At 35.2% G+C, this 18521-nt stretch overlaps 2 protein-coding genes across 4 annotated transcripts; one reads left to right on the top strand and one right to left on the bottom strand.

Annotated features, from left to right (window-relative positions):
- Positions 1 to 357: 357 nt before the first annotated feature.
- LOC120161814 (protein FIP1-like) lies at positions 358 to 4379 on the bottom strand. 3 transcript variants are annotated; one of them, XM_039172023.1, is made up of 14 exons: positions 4151 to 4377; positions 3773 to 3860; positions 3574 to 3682; positions 3316 to 3365; positions 3161 to 3227; positions 2953 to 3025; positions 2521 to 2576; positions 2334 to 2430; positions 2000 to 2084; positions 1830 to 1892; positions 1685 to 1744; positions 1040 to 1132; positions 815 to 877; positions 358 to 662 (listed from the first exon to the last, which is right to left on the bottom strand). In XM_039172023.1, exons 1-14 carry the CDS (start codon positions 4204 to 4206, stop codon positions 543 to 545), a joined length of 1080 nt encoding a protein of 359 aa, XP_039027954.1. In that variant the 5' UTR covers positions 4207 to 4377; the 3' UTR covers positions 358 to 542. The 3 variants fall into 3 exon arrangements, with proteins under 3 accessions (XP_039027954.1, XP_039027955.1, XP_039027956.1); XM_039172024.1 differs by lacking the exon at positions 3773 to 3860 and having other exon boundaries at positions 3574 to 3678; positions 4151 to 4379; XM_039172025.1 differs by lacking the exon at positions 4151 to 4377 and having other exon boundaries at positions 3574 to 3678.
- A 3830-nt stretch (positions 4380 to 8209) lies between these two features.
- Positions 8210 to 10147, top strand: LOC120161408 (serine/threonine-protein kinase RIPK-like). The gene is made up of 5 exons (XM_039171671.1): positions 8210 to 8695; positions 8797 to 8932; positions 9015 to 9151; positions 9228 to 9351; positions 9441 to 10147. Exons 1-5 carry the CDS (start codon positions 8303 to 8305, stop codon positions 10028 to 10030), a joined length of 1380 nt encoding a protein of 459 aa, XP_039027602.1. The 5' UTR covers positions 8210 to 8302; the 3' UTR covers positions 10031 to 10147.
- Positions 10148 to 18521: the final 8374 nt, after the last annotated feature.

The following is an 18521-nucleotide window of genomic DNA, read 5'->3' as shown; positions in this document are numbered from 1 at the left end:
GCTGCAGCCATTAGCAAGTTTCCCCGAATATTAGAGAATACAAACTGTAAAAGGTATTGATTTTTGGTATCACTAGCGGTACCCAATCATACAAAACGCCAGTCTAATATAAACACTTAAAAGACTACCTGCCACTTGTACTAACCAAATAAATTTAATTTTTAGAAGGATAAACTTAAGTTTGATGGATTTAAATTTAAGATAAAAACATTTGATTCGATTCAGTTTAATTCAAGATAATATGATAATTATTTCATATATATTTAAAAATAATTATAATAATGCTCATCTCTCTTTATTTGTAATTAGATGATTATAAAAAATGTGATAAAATACGTAAATAAAACTTGAGTAATATAATGTTATATCCAAAACCCAATTTTTTTTAATCTCAATCCATTTGTCCAAATACAATAATTTTATCCAAAAATCTCTCAAGTATTTCAGCATAGGGGAGAGAGAATAAAAAGGCACTAATTCCACTCCAAAGTGATTCCAGTCAGAATCAATCAGCCTATACATAGTGGCGTGGAATGAGTAGTTTAGGATCCACGCTGCTCACTTGATTCACCTGATGTATGAGATGGTGGATTTCTAAGTGTCGAAATCTTCTTTTGCAGTTCAAGGTTCGACATCCTCTCAATCTCCAAGGCTCGTTCAAGCTTCAACCATAGATTTTTCATAACATTAATATCGTCAAATATAATGATACATCATATCCAATGCCCGTATTTGATGCACGTGTCTATATCCGACACTCACGACCGAGAAAAAGTAACATACACAAATGCAAGAAGGATAGTGGAGAAGTTACCTTTGCTGCTCGGGTGCTCCATTCTCCTAGAATAGCTCTCAGCCTTTCGTTCTCTTCGACATACTGTTTCAGGTTTCCGGAAAAACAAAATGAATAACAACGTCAATGTAGCAGTGAGAGATTACGATACATTTTCACCGGTCTAGCTTAAAGCATGTAGTTGTTGGGAATAGTTAGTCAAATTCCTTTCAACTCAAGATTTGCCACTCGGTACTTGCAGCTTACCTGATTGTTGGTTGTTCGAACACGCTGAACCTCTGCTTCCGTCTCTGCCATTAAAGAGCGAGCAAGTCTTAGCTCGGACTGTAGTTGATTCATCTACAATTCAAATAGTTTAATATCTCAGTTTCTGAAAGCTAAGATTATCACACTTCTCCGAGAAAATGCCAGAAAGTAAAGTCAAACGCTCACTATCAATGCTCGAAGAGGAACAACTTTACATGGAACAGAATAAAGAAAATGGAGTTTAAATACAAAAACTCACTGTCCCAAAGTGCATATCCAAAGATGTAAACCAAATTCATATATTACCGATATGTTACTTAGACTCAAGCATAAGCGTTGGACTCGGTCCTACGATCCGTCTGAACCAGTTGTCTAAGCGTTCATGTATTCAGAGTGTCAAAGCCCATACCCATGTCTGAAAATGTCTCGGACACGGGTATGAGGAACATCTACTTAGCACCATAAGATTGTAAGGTTTGCATGAACATAAGTTCAAACCAGATAGAACAGCATGGAAAAGGGGAAAAGGTGCATAAGAGAACAACAGATGATATGCAACAATAAGTTTAATTGTTCAAAAGAATATATCCACCATTGAAAAGGCAGATCTGTAAATTTCTGTGTCTCCAATATTAACTAGTGTACCTCAGCTGAAACTGTTCGCAATTCTTGATCACGAGCTGCTAATAGATGGGCAAGATCGACCTGAAAAAGAAGTCGAGAGTAACCATTATTTTGACCATTTTTTGGACAGTTATCCCAAAATTCAGCTGTAAAAAGAGATAATCACCTGAGGTGTGCTTCCATCATTAGATCCTTCGTATTTGCTTAAGCACTCTTGCAATCGGAGAACCTGCAGATAGAAACAAGTTACTTATATTACAGTATTCTGCTACGTTACTCAAAATGAACGAGGAAAACAACGATCATGAATGATAGGTATAAAATGATCCAAAATACCTCCTCACTCAGAAAATGAAGGTTTTCACGCTGATACTGCAGTAAAGCCATTTGCTGGTCAGAGAGTCGACCACCATCATGATACCTGGCACACAAATCAGAAACAAACATGGCCCATAAACAGTAATGATGCACAATTTCATATTAATCTCTGCCTTGGTTTCATGACAACTGAATCTGCAGCAACCATCATCAGGATATATAGAAACCAGCAAAGCTCCAGTGATGGCAATATTATACTATCTACCTAATTAAAGATCGATAGACAGAATTTCTTTCACGGTGAATCTTGAAAATATAGCTCAGATTGGATCGATAAAAATTTTTCCATTACCTCAAATCTTCCAAAGGACTTTGTGGTTGAAGGGGAGAATATAATGACTTCAAAACATCAGGCTGAGAATCCAATGAATTGTACTGGTGTACATAACCTACAATAACCACAAAAGTGCAGAAATACATTGGAGTCTAACTGAATAATTAAACTCCTCACGTGGTCCTACAAATGTATGTGAGCTTACCGATATACACACAAATAACAAAAGAAGAACATACTGCTTCAACCAGCATAATAATCCTGCAATCAAGTAGGAAACTGTCAACGATATGTAGTTTTGAATGAAAGGGAGAACTTGGAATGTTATTATAAGATATATTTCAATTGAAACTTTTGAATTAGCCCAACAATCCCAGCAATCAATAACATCATACGGCCTCGATGACAAATTCTAACATAAAACAAATTAGAATGAGCATCCAGAACTCGTAAATCACATACGTTTCAAGTGGCAAACATTTCAATCAACATGTTAGGATACAAAATCAATACTACTTTCTCAATCCTCGATAAAGGCTAAAAAATCAAAAAACTACTTGGAAAAAATCCTTAAACAAGCATAAGAAATATATCACAGGCTTAAAAGAAATGGAATTATCGCTGAGCCGTTGAATACCTGAGTATAGCTGAGGTGGAAAGAACACTAATGTAGGGTTGCCAGACCATGACAAGCATCATTGCAGCAGTTCCTAAAACAACAATAATGAAGATGTGACAACAAAAAACACCACTTTTATTATAAAATTACAACATAATTCCCAACCGAAAAGGTTCCATAGAGATAAGCCACTGTCGTTCATGTGGACAAAGGAAAAAATACTCACCATAAGCGGTGATGGCAAATGGTAGACGAACAATATGCTTCAACTTCTGACTGAAACTATAATAACCCTAGGGAACACAAAAACATTTAATGTCTTCAATCAGGATTTAAATATCACTTAGGAAACCACCAGGTAGGAGTAATCAGTAAAGTTACTTGTAAACGTATCTTCTGGACTTGATAAACATGGTATTGCTTAAAAATGCCTGTAAAAGTCGAACAAGAACTTAAAACTTAGCGGTGCGCTAAAATCTATAAAAAATCCTAGTTATAGAACCACATTCCTTCTATATCAAACTAAGATATAAAGAAATATCGTATTCAAATCTATAACTTAAAGCACCCATGGATGTTAGAGATCTAGAACAACATCTTTTCATTCAATAAATACAAGATAAGACCTGGCAAAGATACCTGTGACTACTAAAAGAACAACATCGCAACTACAAAGCAGCGGTAACATCAAATTCCCAATAGGCCGAAATATCCAAGGAGCTGCTGCAGCCAATATTGCATAACCTGCCTAAAAATATGAAAAACAATCAGAGTTTGCCTAATCACAGATTGAGACTTTCATTATTTGATAGAAAATAATAATGAACTTTCAACTTGCCAGTATGAAACAGTAAAAAACACCCCCAACGATACTCCTTGGTTTCCGGTGACCAAATAATGGAGCTTCGTGAAGTATATCAAGGAACCTACAAATGACTTAAAATTTGAAATTTAGCCATCACTCATTTGAGTAAAAAATTTGCTAAGATCAAATTGGATTATCAAATTTTGATTCGTACAGTGAAGAAGTGCGAAATTCTATCCCAAAATTTACATTAAACATGCGTAATTATCGAATACTTTTATACTGATTGAAGGAACAAAACTTAAAATTCTTCAGGTAGCAGAATTGTCCGAGAAAATGGAGGTAGCTGATGACGGGGAAAACGATGAAAAATGAAATTGGAAAAATGAAAGTGAAGGATTGAAAGCTTACATAGCATCTTCTTGGGGAGATGCAGGATTGGAAGCAGCGTTCCTCTCATTAGACATCTTCCACCACTTGTCTGAAAAAAGGTTTCAACTTTATTCAAATTACCCAGTTCTCAGTGAAAGAAATCTGGATTGATACAGATTTCATATAGTATAAGCAGTGATTTTCTTGGTTCTGTTCTTTTCTTTGGGATGGGGTCAAGGCTCAGTGCTTCAACAAAAGTTCTTCGCTTATTGTAGGTGGTGGTGGTGTTTTTTTTTTGTTTTTTCCGATGAAAATGTCAAATGGAAATGGCAGCCTACAGGCCCAATAGCAATAGTTTTATATTGCTGGTTAAGCATGGACCAAATAGCCTCAATGGGTCTGTATTTAGAAGGGTAAACTACATTCCACTTTTGGTATTAAATTTGATATTGCTTTAATTTTAATACTAAAATTTAATTTTTAGTTTAATGTAAATTGTGAATCTTTAAATTATTAATATTTGAATTATTTAATAGTTTGATGTTGATTTGAAACTTTAGTTTATGTATATATAATCTTATTAGATTTTAAGATAATTTAATTTTAGAAACTATATTTTAATTTATGTATTAATTTAGTTGTTTTTGGATAATCGTTGTTGTTGTCAATTAATCTTCGATCTTCATTCATGATAAGATCAATACTAAAACGTTCATATTTAATTTCTCTCTTTTCCTCATATTGATTTTCTATGAAATCCAATCAAAATCAATAAAAAAATAAGGGTATAAATTAATAGAGCGTTCAATGAATTATTTGTGAATCGGTCGTATTATGTTCGTTTATGTTCATTTATTAAGTTAAATAAACGAGTATGTACAACTTTTTTATGTTCATTTAATAAACTAAGAGATTTGTTCGGTTTGTTTATGTTCATGAACAAACTTGTTTATTGACTCATTTACTTAAGTTTTGTTTTTTACATTTTAAATATTGATAACAGTAGAGATTAAATTAAACATCAGGTGTATTTTAGAGTTTTAAACTGTGGAGTCTTAGGAACTTAAAGACTAGCGTCTTAATTTCACCATTTTTCTTTGGGTTACAAATAAAAGGATAAAAAGATAATGTTAGTTGTTGAACATTAAACGGATATGTTCACGAACACAAACACAATACTGGAATTTTAAACGAACCGAACACGAACACCTTTAAAAATAAGTAAACAAACACGAACACAACTTTATTCATTCAAACTTGGTTCATTTACACCCTTAATAGAAAAATGCATCTAATAATTTGATTTGAGAATTTGAGATCTTTTAGTGTATTTTTACAAATTTTTGAATGATAAGAAGCCTTCTTTTGAGAAAACATTCAATATGCTTCGAAAATAATCTTATTGGATGACCTTCAGATGAGATCTAAGCTTTAGAATGTCAACCACTCGTACTTTTATATGATTTTTTTTTATCAATTTTAAATAAATTTCATAGGAACACAATTAAAAAATGAGTAAAATATCAATGTTTTGATACATAAATGATATAACTTATACATCGATTATTTATAGTTATTGCAAGGTGGAGGGGGCATCTACTGATTTCGTTCAGATGACAAATTCTGGAAGTGTGTCCAGTCAGGGATGGACTGAGGCGGGAGGGTGGAATAATTTTTACTATGAAAATTTGAAATTATTATATATTTTAGATTTTTATCTATTTGTTTTCAATTAAAAATTTAAAATTTTATAAGTTCGTCTATTCTTAAAATTCTAAAAATGTCTTTTTTCTAACATAAAATTTTGTGTTCGTGTACGTGCCTAGTGTCGTAAGTTTTAATGTTTATTGATTGGTTTGGAAAAGTTGGTGATATGCTTTCTGCTAAATCAGTGTATGAGAAGTTGGTTTCTTTTGGTTGCTTTGTCGACATTGTTAGCTTCATCTTCCCTAATCAGAGATAAATATCCCAATCAATATTTATAACATACTTATGATTATATAAAGTGTTCCATTTCACCCATACCTCAGTGTGAAAAAAACATTATTTATTTATTTTAAATAAAAAAATAAAAAGAATCTTAACTTTATATTTTAAAATAAACACTAGTAAAATATTATACCACACCGTCCACGTGAAAGAGTAAGACCATTGTGGTTTCTTTTTTTACAAAGCACGTGATGATTTGGATAATAGCTGTACATGATGGGGTTATGATCCAATCATTCATCAAATTATTAATAAAATATAAAAAATTAAATATTTGAAAGAATGCAATTATCCCTCAACTCCCCTCTATTCATGAATGGTCCTAGTCATAGTAGATAACATCATATTTTATTTGATATACAAAATATCTATTAAGCAAAGACAAAAGAAAACTCAAACAACTGGACATATTTGATTGCTTTAATGAAATAAAAGATAGGACTGGGACTGGGACTGGGACTGGGAAATATACACGCAGGGCACAGAGCCTTGGTCACGAGACTGTCAACATTAAAGAGTGGACACTAATCCACATTTTTAGATTCCTTGGTCCTAGAAAAATAAATCCACTACAAGATAGACAGTAATGATAATAAAAGGAATCATTGCGTTGTAAAAAACATTATTTATCTTAAAAATAATTTTATTTTGTCCAACGTGATGGGATTGGGTCTTCCTAATCCAGAAGGTCGTCAAATGTATGGAAAACAAGATGGGTGCTTTTTGTTTCGGCAAACGGACAGGACGTACGCGTTCAAGAGACAAAACTCTCCAGCCTGGAGGGTTTCAATTTCCTCTACATTGAATCCAAAGCTCTCACTGGTAATCAGTCGGGAAACAGCAGCGCCATTAAAAGGATTTGACTTTGATTCTGTTGGGTTTTCATAGTTTTCACACGCTGAGTTTTGGATGATTTTGATTCCATAGCATCAATCAATTAAGCATATAATGTAATGTATCGAATATAAAATCATATATGAATCATGGAATTTATTATGAAAATTACATTATTGACCATTGACTTTGGTAAGCTGAGGTGACGACATGACGAATAATGGGCTCAAACCACTCACCTACTCCCCCCATCGACATTTTTGCATCATTTTCATGCTTTTGATAAAGAAAATAAGACCCACCCCCGTCTTAATTAAGCATAGTCCCTCTCATCTAATCACCATGCATAGTTTTTGCGATAGTATGTTTTGAATTTCAACTTGGTCAAGATTCCACCAAACCTTTTCGAATATAATTAGTGATGGATTTAGAATAAGGATGGAGATATATATTATAAATAATAATAATTCTACTTCTGTTTTTCAACAAATTTATCCTTTTAAATCAAAATTTTAACTGATATTTAAAAATAATTAAATAGAAATATATAGTCTCAAAATAATTGAAAAATATCATTATCGTTTTGAACAAAGAAATATTCAAAATTTAAGTCGAAAAAGATTACTTGATCTCATCTAAACTTATATAAAAAGATCACATCTCCCCCACCAGCATTGCGGCCACTATTTTGTATGGTATGTGCGGAAAGGTCGACTTCAAAGGAAAAGTCCACACAGTTCACGCGGTTGTGTGATGATGCATTACAAAATCACTGTTGGCCATTTCCAAACAAAATATAATTTCAATACTATTCTAGAAGATGCATGACTATAATATACCTACACCCATACCTTCTATTACAAAGTCCCAACTAACCCACGTTTCAAATTTCATCTAAAAACTATTATTTTAATACTTAAATCGAATCGAATAAATTTTATTTATTATAAAAATAATCTTAATTTAAATTTAAAAACATTAATATTATCAAATTGCACCAAAAATTATTATAATCAGAAATCTCTACTGTGTATGTTGGCAGCCTCGTCGTTTTTGTGATGCACTAGCACCACCCTTTGTGGACTTATGGACTCAATTCCCCAATATAATAATCTCTTTAACCCTCTCTCTCTCTCTATCTATATAATTAATATATACTAATGCAACTTATAAACACGTGTGGAACTTGGAAGAATTCCAAATGTTTATCAGAATGATCTGAAACAATCAAAGCGTGTCTTGTTTGTTGAGTTTTCAGACCAGTTTTCGTTTGTTGGTAATTTGGTCTATCAAAACCTCATTATAAGCGAAACCCAATTATCGTATAACAATATTCTTATAATTCAGACCAAAAAAGAAATCAAAAAAATGACAGTGATGAAGCTTAGCTGGAGATCCATTATCCCAAGATGTTCAAAGGGTATTGAGAATGAGAAACCAGAAGAACCCAAGCCAAAGAAAGAAGATTCAAAGCACGGTTCTTTCGGCAGGCTTGCAATGTTAGATCTAAGCTATCCAGGCTCGATTCTATCCGAGGATCTTTCCATGTCGCTAGTCGGCTCCAATCTCAATGTCTTTACGCTCGAGGAGCTAAAGGTGATAACACAGTGCTTTTCATCGGCTAATTTTCTCGGCGAAGGTGGGTTCGGTCCTGTTCATAAAGGGTTCATTGATGATAAGCTTAGGCCTGGTTTAGAAGCTCAGCCTGTTGCTGTTAAACTCCTGGATTTAGAAGGCTGTCAAGGACACAGAGAGTGGCTGGTTAGTAAATTTGTGTGTTCGTGTTTTAATGAATTTCCCATTTGTTTGTTTTTTGTTTTTCAACGGTTGAAGGATTGAGAATTTGTTTGATTAATTGTCAGACCGAAGTGGTGTTTCTTGCACAATTGAGCCATCCACATCTGGTGAAACTGATTGGATATTGTTGTGAAGAAGAACATAGGCTCCTTGTCTATGAATATATGCCAAGGGGAAGCCTTGAAAACCAACTCTTTAGAAGTATGTTCTGTCTCTAAATTTACTTTCTTTTTATTTTATTTTGTTTTTTGTTTATTAAATTAATTCCCAAACTGTGTTGCAGAGTATTCAGTGCCTCTTCCATGGTCGACAAGGATGAAAATAGCTCTTGGAGCTGCAAAGGGACTTGCATATCTCCATGAATCTGAAAAACAAGTCATATACAGAGATTTCAAAGCTTCAAACATCTTGTTGGACTCAGTGAGTTCTTGTCTCGTTTCAGAACCGAAAAATCGGACTTTCACTTTCCTCATTTACTAACATGTTTTTTTTTCAGGATTACTCTGCTAAACTTTCGGATTTCGGCTTAGCAAAAGATGGCCCCGAAGAGGATAAATCCCATGTCTCAACCAGGGTAATGGGGACTCAAGGTTATGCTGCTCCTGAATATATCATGACAGGTTCGAAAATTTCTATTGGTATTCATGTTTTGATTCTGTTTTTGATGTTTAGATTGTCGGAAAACTGATTGTTACCTGTTGTTGTTTAGGTCACTTGACAGCAATGAGTGATGTTTATAGCTTCGGAGTTGTACTTTTGGAGCTGCTAACAGGGAGGCGATCTTTAGACAAGAGTCGGTCTCCGAGAGAACATAACTTAGCAGAGTGGGCTCGGCCGATGTTAAATGAACCTAGGAGGCTCAGTCGGATAATGGACCCTAAGCTCGAAGGGCGATACTCGGAAACCGGTGCTCGAAAGGCGGCTGCATTGGCTTACCAAAGCCTTAGCCACCGGCCTAAACAAAGACCCAAAATGAGCGAAGTGGTTAAGATTTTGGAGCCACTTCTGGACTATGAGGACACCTCGGTTGCTACCTTTGTTTACACGGTTCCAACCCAAAGTGGTTTGCCACCAAAGGAGGACAAGGACACCAAGGAACGTGAACCTAAAGCCGAGTTAAAGAAAGAGAATGGACATCATCGTCAAAGAAACCACAGAACCCGCCACGAACGTATCCATCGGAACAAATCATCGAGTATGTCTTCAGTTCACTCGGACGATGCCCCAAAACAAAATACTGAAAACGGATCGAATTCTCCTTTGCACCATAAGTCTAGGGAAGAACACAATGTAGAATAGGGGGAACCCTAATTCACATTTGTAAATATTGCCTTGGGATTTTCCACACTTCGATAAATGTTGAAAGCGTAAGTTCCTTTTGAGAGCAAAGATGTTTCAATTTCAAGAATTTTTGTTTTTATTTTTGGAATAAAATAATTAGAAGTAAGCTCGATCAAGTTAAAAGAGTATTATGCGCAAAAAGAAATTCAATTATTGTTGTTTATTTCATCCTAAGATTAGAATGTAAAATCTTACATAAATTAATATTTAATGGAACCTATAAAATAATAAATATTATTTTCCAATCCTTTATAAAATATTTCTATAATAATTTTTTATCTTTATTCAATCTAATAATTAATTAATTAATTTAAATATTATAAAAATATTACTATATTATTATTATTACGAGCCTAAAAAATACTAGTAGTAACTACTATGAATTAAATAAAAAGCTAAATTATTTTAATTTGTCTTATTGTGAATGCTAAAAATAGGGAGGGAAGTAACAAGAAGAACAAACTCTGAGGGGAATACTCCAATTCCGACACAGTAATGTCTGTAAAAGCTCATCCAATATTAGCCGTTAGCGGGTGAATGGGCTTCACATTGCATTTTTCAGCACACGGGGTTTGAACACAATCATCACACTTTGTCTTCCTAACGCCCACCTTGTAAGGGTACGTCTTACATTTTTTTTTTAAATAAAATTTGGAAAAATAATAGTTTTAGTTTATTTTTATAAAAATATCTTTTATATAAAACTATTGAAAACGTCATTATTTGATTTATATATTATTTCATTTACTTTTTAAAATAAATATTTAACTCCCTACACACTTTCTTGTAATAGTATCAAATACTTCAATTAATAAACACTTTATATAATACTATTTATTTTATACATTTAAGGATTTATTTTCATTAAAAAATAATTAATTTAAGAAATTGTTTTTAAAATTATTCATTTTGGACAATCTTTGACCAAAATAGGAATGTAGATATGATCTCGTTACTGATTTTTTCACATGTTTATCAGAAAAAAGTCTACGTTCTTTGAATATAAAATCGAAATTCTCTGTCATTTGACATGTTTTCTTCTACTCATATAGCACGTTTCTCTGTATTTTGACACGTTTTTTGTTTTTGTTTATGGATCCGACTACACAAACTACTCAGGCAAACCTAAGTTTGGAGGAGGAAGATGATGTGATTACTGTGGAATCTCCAAACAAGAACCTTGGTTTGTCTTTTACAAACTCTTAGTGGGGACGTTTCTCACGACAAGTGTTATCCATTTTCAGGCTATGCGCACAACTCCGGTGTCTGTTTGGCGCCCTCTTGGTGGAATAGCCATAACTGATGTAGGTGAAGGACTCTTTAGGCTTTTTCATGAAGTTGATATGGGCAGGAGGACCATGGAATTTTAACTCTCACATATTGATCCTTTATCGTCTAAAAGCAGGTGAGGATCCAGCGAAAGTTCCTTTGGATAATGTTGATATATGCGCAGGTTCATGATGTTCCCCCAGGTTTTGTTTCGACTTCGGTTGCTCAAATTTTAGGAAATTTCATTGGTGTTTTTCAAGAATATGACTCCTCTGCTGTTAATATGAATTATAAAGGAATTATGCGTATCAAAGTTCGACTGGATATTCGAAAGCCTTCGAAACGTCGAAAGAGACTTGCCACTTTAGGAGGTCCATCACATTACGTACGATTTGCGTAATAAAAAATACATATTTTTTGTTTCATTTGTGGAAGAATGGGTCATGGGGAGAGTTTTTGTCCAGTTCGATTGACAACGGATAAAACGAAGATTGTTTTCGGACGGGATGTTAGCCTCCGTGCTCCTCCTCGTCGGGCGGCGGCGCAGAAGTGCAGATGGTTGAGAGGAAGGAAACGATGATAACCAAAATCAGCGGGATTCTATTCCGCAATCTCAGGAGATGAGGGTGTCAAATGTTAAACACTTGCCTTCGATGGTAACAGAAGATCCCAAAATTCAAGGAGAAACTAGTGCCAATCCTGCTGTTTCCTTACATTCACAAATGTCATTAACGGGAACAAAAAATGTCAAAGCTGCAATTAATGAACCTTATGTGAGGGCCCAAATGCTGGAAGGAATTAGTGGCCCTGGATGTAGAGATGACAAATGTTGGGGAAGAAAATCCAGTTACTTATGCGGATGGGGCAAAACGTCTTAGAATTCAAAACTCTTCATCGGGAGTTTCTAATGCTGATTCAACTGATGTTTCTATTTCTCTATCGGCCGGCCTTGTTAATCAGGCCCGCCGTTCACAATGAAACTTCTAAGCTGGAATGTCCGGGGCTTGGGAAAGTTTCGGACTGTACGACGTCTCCGATATCTGCTGAGAGACTTAAACCCCTCTGTAAATTTCCAGATCGAAACTAAATTACAGAGTACGAGAATGAGTAGAGTTCGTCAAAGTGTGGTTTTGTAAATGTGATTGGTGTGGGTTCAAATAGGCGTGCTTCCTGGCAATTAAATGATTCTCCTTCGACTCCTTGGTTTGTGATGGGAGATTTTAATGAGATTGATTTTTCTCATGAAAAGCAAGGGGGGTTGCCAAGGAGTGAGCGCGATACTAACAGATTGTGACTTCGAAGATTTGGGTTATCCTGGCCAGTGGTTTGCCTGGGAACGCGGCAGACTGGAAACGAATAATATTTTGGAGCGTCTTGATCGTGGGGTTGCAAATACAAACTGGTGGGAGCTTTTTCCCAATTTTAGGCTTGGACATTTACCCACATCTTTTTTGGATTTGGATCACTGTCCGATCCTTCTCTCTACGGACGTTGAGGCATTTCGAACTATGAGAATGTGGCATTTACGATTTGAGGCCTCTTGGCTTTTAGAAGATTCGTGCGAGGCAGAGGTTAAACGTCTTTGGAGTTCTTCTAGAGGTACTGTTCCTACTCGTTTAAAAGAAGTAAGCACTGGCCTGGAAGTGTGGTTCAAACGTATAACGCGTGAGAAGAAAATCTCAATGAAAGATTTATGTAAAAGACTTGAAAAATTAAATGCATCTGATCTCTCGGATGATGTGCTTGGAGAAATCACTCAAGTTAAATTGGCTATGAACATTGAAGCTGACCGAGAAGAACTCTATTGGAAGCAAAGAGCAAGGGCCAACTGGCTCCAACATGGAGATCCAAACACAGGCTTTTTTCACAGGTATGCTTTTCAACGTAGACGATCAAAAAGAATTTCAGCCCTTGCTAATGAAGCTGGAATTGTCTACGCAATGTCCTGCTTTTTGCTTCAAAGTTCTTTTTGTGCAGATTTGGAGTCTTTGTTCGCCAAGTTTTGGTGGCATCACTCGTACAGTAGAAAAGGAATTCACTGGTGCACCTGGAAGTCTATGTGATTTCCTAAGGAAAATGGTGGAATGGGTTTTCGTGACCTTGGTAAATTTAACATTGCTTTGTTAGCACGACAGGGATGGCGCTTAATTACTGATCCAGAATCTCTAATGGAGAACAATAGTAAGAATCATAATAATGAAATTGCAATCACTATATGGGCCATATGGTTTGCTAGAAATAAGCTGATCTAAGAGAGCACGAATCAAGGAATAGAGGAGGTGGTTACCTTCATTCGAAGCTATGTAAGAGAAATTGGGTCACTTTCTCGTCGCTTCCATCACTCAAAGGTGCATGAGAATTCTGTCTGGATGCCCCCCACTGATTCCGTAGTAAAGGTGAATGTCGATGCCAGCTTCTCTTCTGCATGTACCTCATCTTGCTCCGGCTTCATGGTTCGTGACAGTGCTGGGTTGATTATGGCTTCTGGTTTTCGCCTCAACAAAAACCTGCAGAGTGTGTTTGCGGCAAAGGCTTTGGCGGTGGTCCAAGGTTTACGTTTTGCTCTCTATCTGGGTTTCCAAGATATTGTGTTAGAAGGAGATTAAACGCCAATGACATCTCATTGATTCGTCCTTTTACCTGTCATGCAAAAGCTTTGGCAAGCCATTTTCGCTCTTGTACCTTCAGATTTACACCCAGAGGAGGTAATTCAGCTGCTGCGAAGGGAAGAAGTGTACCGAAGACAAATTCTGGATTGAAGATGTTCCAATGGATGTTCTTGTTGTCGCTGATGAGGATAGGCGTCATATTGACTCACCATAATTTCTGGGTTACCATCCTCTGTTTTTCTGGGCTTGTTTTGCTGTGAATGCCCGATCCCTTCCTCGTTCTGGTCTCCACCGTCCTTTTGGCTGTTTGCTCGAGGAAGCTGAATTGTCTGAGCACATGTCTGTTTTTGCTTTAATTTGTTTTGTGGTCTTTAACTTGCTTTATGTTTTGTTTTTAGAGAAAATAAGACCGAAAATGACTTATAATATATGATTTTAACTAAATTTTTTTATATTTGTGAAAATGATCAACAAATTCTCAACGTGATCTCGAATTCGCAACGCGAACTCTAAATTCGTAACTCAGTTTCCAAATTCGCAACGCGAATTTCTTTCTCGCAACGCGATTTCCAAATTCGCAACACGGAATTTCAATTAGCAACTCAATTTCTTTTTCGCAACGCGAATTTCTTTTTCGCAACACAAGTTTCCTTTTCGCAACAAGATTTTCTAAATCGTAACACGAATTTTGTTTCTGCAACTCGATTTTCGAATTAGCAACAACTTTTATTTTCGCAACACAAATGTTTTAGGTACATAAACTACGAAGCAGCAACAACTCATAATTTAAATCCCTAAATCGCAACTCATTCCATCTTCATCTATTACTCTCTCCGGCGACATCCGTTCCTATATCCAACGACATCCTTCCCCATCTCTATTTTTTTTTACATAATTTTATTTCTATATAATTTTTCAATGATTTCTCTCCCAAATTATCAACTATCAACTTAATAAAGGTATATTTTTATCTAAGTTAGTGATGATATCTAGTTTATAGCTCGTTTGTTTAGTAAATTAATTTACAATTTGTAGAATGAAATCATCTAATGTTGATCATGTTTGGATAGATTTGTGTTTTGGAGGGTCATGGGAGAATGTTCACGGTGTTTTACAATATATGTCTTTACCCATGAATCTTCAACTAAAATTGTCATTAAAAAAGTTAACTTATGAAACTCTAATGTTATGTGCCGCAAAGAAATTGAATTTAGAGCCCCTAAGTGGATTTAGGCTATCTTATCAGAGAAAATGTAAAGTTTATTTGTTAATCGACAATAAAGATGTTGAACGATTCATTGCTTACATTAATATTCCGCAAGAAGATGATGTTACATTGTATGTTGTTGAACCTAGAATTAGTGAAGTTGGGTCAGTAGCGGGTAGTAATCAACTAAGTTCTTCAACCCCAGTTTATGGTGCTCACAATGTACAACGTTGTTTTCAACCTCAAAATTTAATGGTTCCACCACAATTTCATCACCAAGAAAATTTTGTTTCACCACATTTCCAATACCAAACACAATATCAAACACAATCTCAAAACCCACAACATTTCCCTAATCCAAATCTCAATCAACTTTCAGCACCAAATTCCGATTTTCGTATTAACCAGTTAGACGACGATGAGCCAACAGAAAAAATTGTGAGTACTAGTCAGTATTCGAAATTTGATCTTGGTCAATACCCGGACTTTGATCTTGGTCAATACTCGGATTTTGATTATGTTTCAGAAAAAGAAACAGACCCTGCGTGTAATGATTTTGATATTGGTCAATACCCGAATTTTGATGATGAAACAGCCGCTGCCGAGGAAGATGTTGTTGATGATAATGAGGAGGAAGTTACGACTGTGAATGAACATGTTGAACATCCATTATGTAATTCATATAACCCTGAAGAATAAAAAGAAGAATAAGAAGTCTCCAAAGAAAAAAGAAGAAGAAAATACCACGGGAGTATAACTGAAATATGCTAGAATTACTTCAGATACCGGAAGAAGAGTTGGTAAAGATAGCAGTTGATTGTTACACAAAAGTTATGATTGTTTTGATACAAAGAAGACTTGAAGATAACTTTGTATACAAAATGTGTGGAAGATGGCTATCAACTAAAAGTTAACAAATTAAGCAAATATCGTTTCGAAACAAAGTGTATGATTGACAAAAAGCTGTACGTGGAGTATGATTGTAAAGAGGATAAAAGATTGCGAAATGTTTCAAGTTAGAACTTTTATTGATAAACATACATATTCAAGAACCCAAATTTTTCCTCACCATAGACAAGCAAACAAAAAGGTGTTGGGTGGTTTTCTGGCTGAGTTAATGTTTTTGAATGGCATGGTATATCGGGGACATGAAATTATGATTGACATGAATGCTTGGTTCAATATTAGTATCTCATATTCTCAAGCTTGGAGAGCCAAATGTTATGCCTTGGAATTGTTGAGGGGGTCGCCAGAAGCATCGTTTGCCCAACTGCCGGCTTATTGTCACAATTTAAAGCTAAAAAATCATGGGTCGGTAACTCATATCAAAACAGATAGAGATGGACGCTTTGAGTTACTGTTTATCGCCATTGGTGCTGCGGTTAGTAAATCAATATAATTTTGTTAACTCATTTTTGTTAGTTACATGCATTTCACATTTAAATAATTATATTTCTTGTGTATATTATTTGTTGCATGCGCCCAATTATTATAGTTCACGAAGCACATTTGAAAGGTCGATACCTTAGAGTAAACTTATTAACAGTAGTCATGGATGCTAACAATGGGATACTGCCAATAGCTTATGGGGTTGACAAATCTGAAACCTCTTATTCATGGACATGGTTTATGGGCCATATTAGAGATTGCATAGGTCCTATTAGCAATATGATAATCATATCTGATAGGGCAAACTCAATTGACAACGCTGTTAAAAGGTGTTTCCAGATGCTTTTCATGAACTTTGTGGTGTTCATTTGTACAGAAATCTAAAATCAATGTCTGCTGGTATAAAAAATCACAAATGGACATACTGGAAGACTGTAAAATCTTATCAGGAAGTGGATTTTAATAAGCATATAAATTGTTTAAGACGTGTTTTGCCTCAATGTGCTCAAACACTAGAAGATGTCGGGTTTGAAAGATGGTCAAGAGTACATCAACTTGGAGCAAGATATGGTTTCATGACGTCTAATAGTGCAGAATCAATCAACGCTATAAGTCGTCATTCCCGAAAATTACCCATTACTATGCTAATAGAGTTTTTTCGAGCCTCTATTCAACAGTGGTACTACAAGAAAAGAAACCATGCATGTATTATTTCTTTAAATTCGTAACTTATCATATTTAATATATTTTACCAAGTATTATTTATTTAAATTTACAGGAACATTGGAACGTCGTGTTACACCATGGACTGAAAAAAAGATAACGAAACGTGTTGTGAAGTCAACGTCATGGAGAGTTGAACCATGTTCAAACACTTTGTTTGAAGTATTGGATAATAACTTAAATGGGCTTGTCGATCTAAATACAAAGACGTATAGTTGTATGAAATGGAAAACATATGGTTATCCGTGTGGCCATGTTATAAAAGTTGCTCTTCATCTAAACCAAGATGATTCAAGAGCATACGCTATGTATTGCTACACTACAGAAGTATATCGATAGACTTATGCCGAGATTGTCTACCCTATTCCACATCCTTCTGAGTGGGACATACCAGATAACTTACAAACAGTTTTGCCACCAGTCATGGACAACAGGCTACCTGGCCGACCAAAAAATCACGATCGTATGCCGTCTAAGGGTGAAGAGAAGAGGATATCAACATGTAGTCGGTGCAAGGAAAGTGGTCATACAAGGTTGACATGTGGATCACCAGTGCCATCACAATCATCTTTTCCTCTACCAAAATATGGATCCTCATCAAAATCCAAAGCTCATAAGGTGCCAAGCAAAAGGAAATCAAAATCAAAATCTCAATCACAACCGGCTTCACCTTTTGGGACTTATTAACTTAGGTGATTTTTAAATGCAAACATTGTATTATGTGTATTTTATGTGTGAATGCATACATTTTCAGTTAGACATGCATTAGTAACTTGAGTTTGAACATTGCTATGATATGTTCAGTTGTTATCACTTATCAGATTGTTGTCTGTTATCTTTTTGAAGGTGTTTTCCTTGAATTCGCAACGTAAAAATCGCAACGCGAATTTGACTTTCGCAACAATCGCAATGCGAATTTGACTTTCGCATTACGAATTTAATTTTCGCGTTGCGAAAGTGTACATTCAACAGGTCTTTTTTGCCTTCAACAAAATACAGATTGAAAATTAAACAACAAATCAATTAAACAACATTGTAAATGAGTTGATATATATATGCAAAACATTTGTTCACAATATATCCAAATGCTCCTAACAATAGGGAGCTTACATCCAAATACATCAATTTGTTCACGCAGCTCACTTCAGGATTAACCTGGAGAAACGTTATGGCCATGAGATTTTCTACACATCTAAAACAACAAACAGCAAATTATTGAATTATATATTAACAACACTTGCTCAAACTTACC

The sequence above is a fragment of the Hibiscus syriacus genome, unplaced genomic scaffold (assembly GCF_006381635.1).
Source record: "Hibiscus syriacus cultivar Baekdansim isolate YM2019G1 unplaced genomic scaffold, ASM638163v2 tig00111402_pilon, whole genome shotgun sequence".
Classification (NCBI taxonomy): domain Eukaryota; kingdom Viridiplantae; phylum Streptophyta; class Magnoliopsida; order Malvales; family Malvaceae; genus Hibiscus; species Hibiscus syriacus.
The sequence above is the reverse complement of the archived record's forward strand: the minus strand, read 5'-3'. Positions and strand labels throughout refer to the sequence as shown.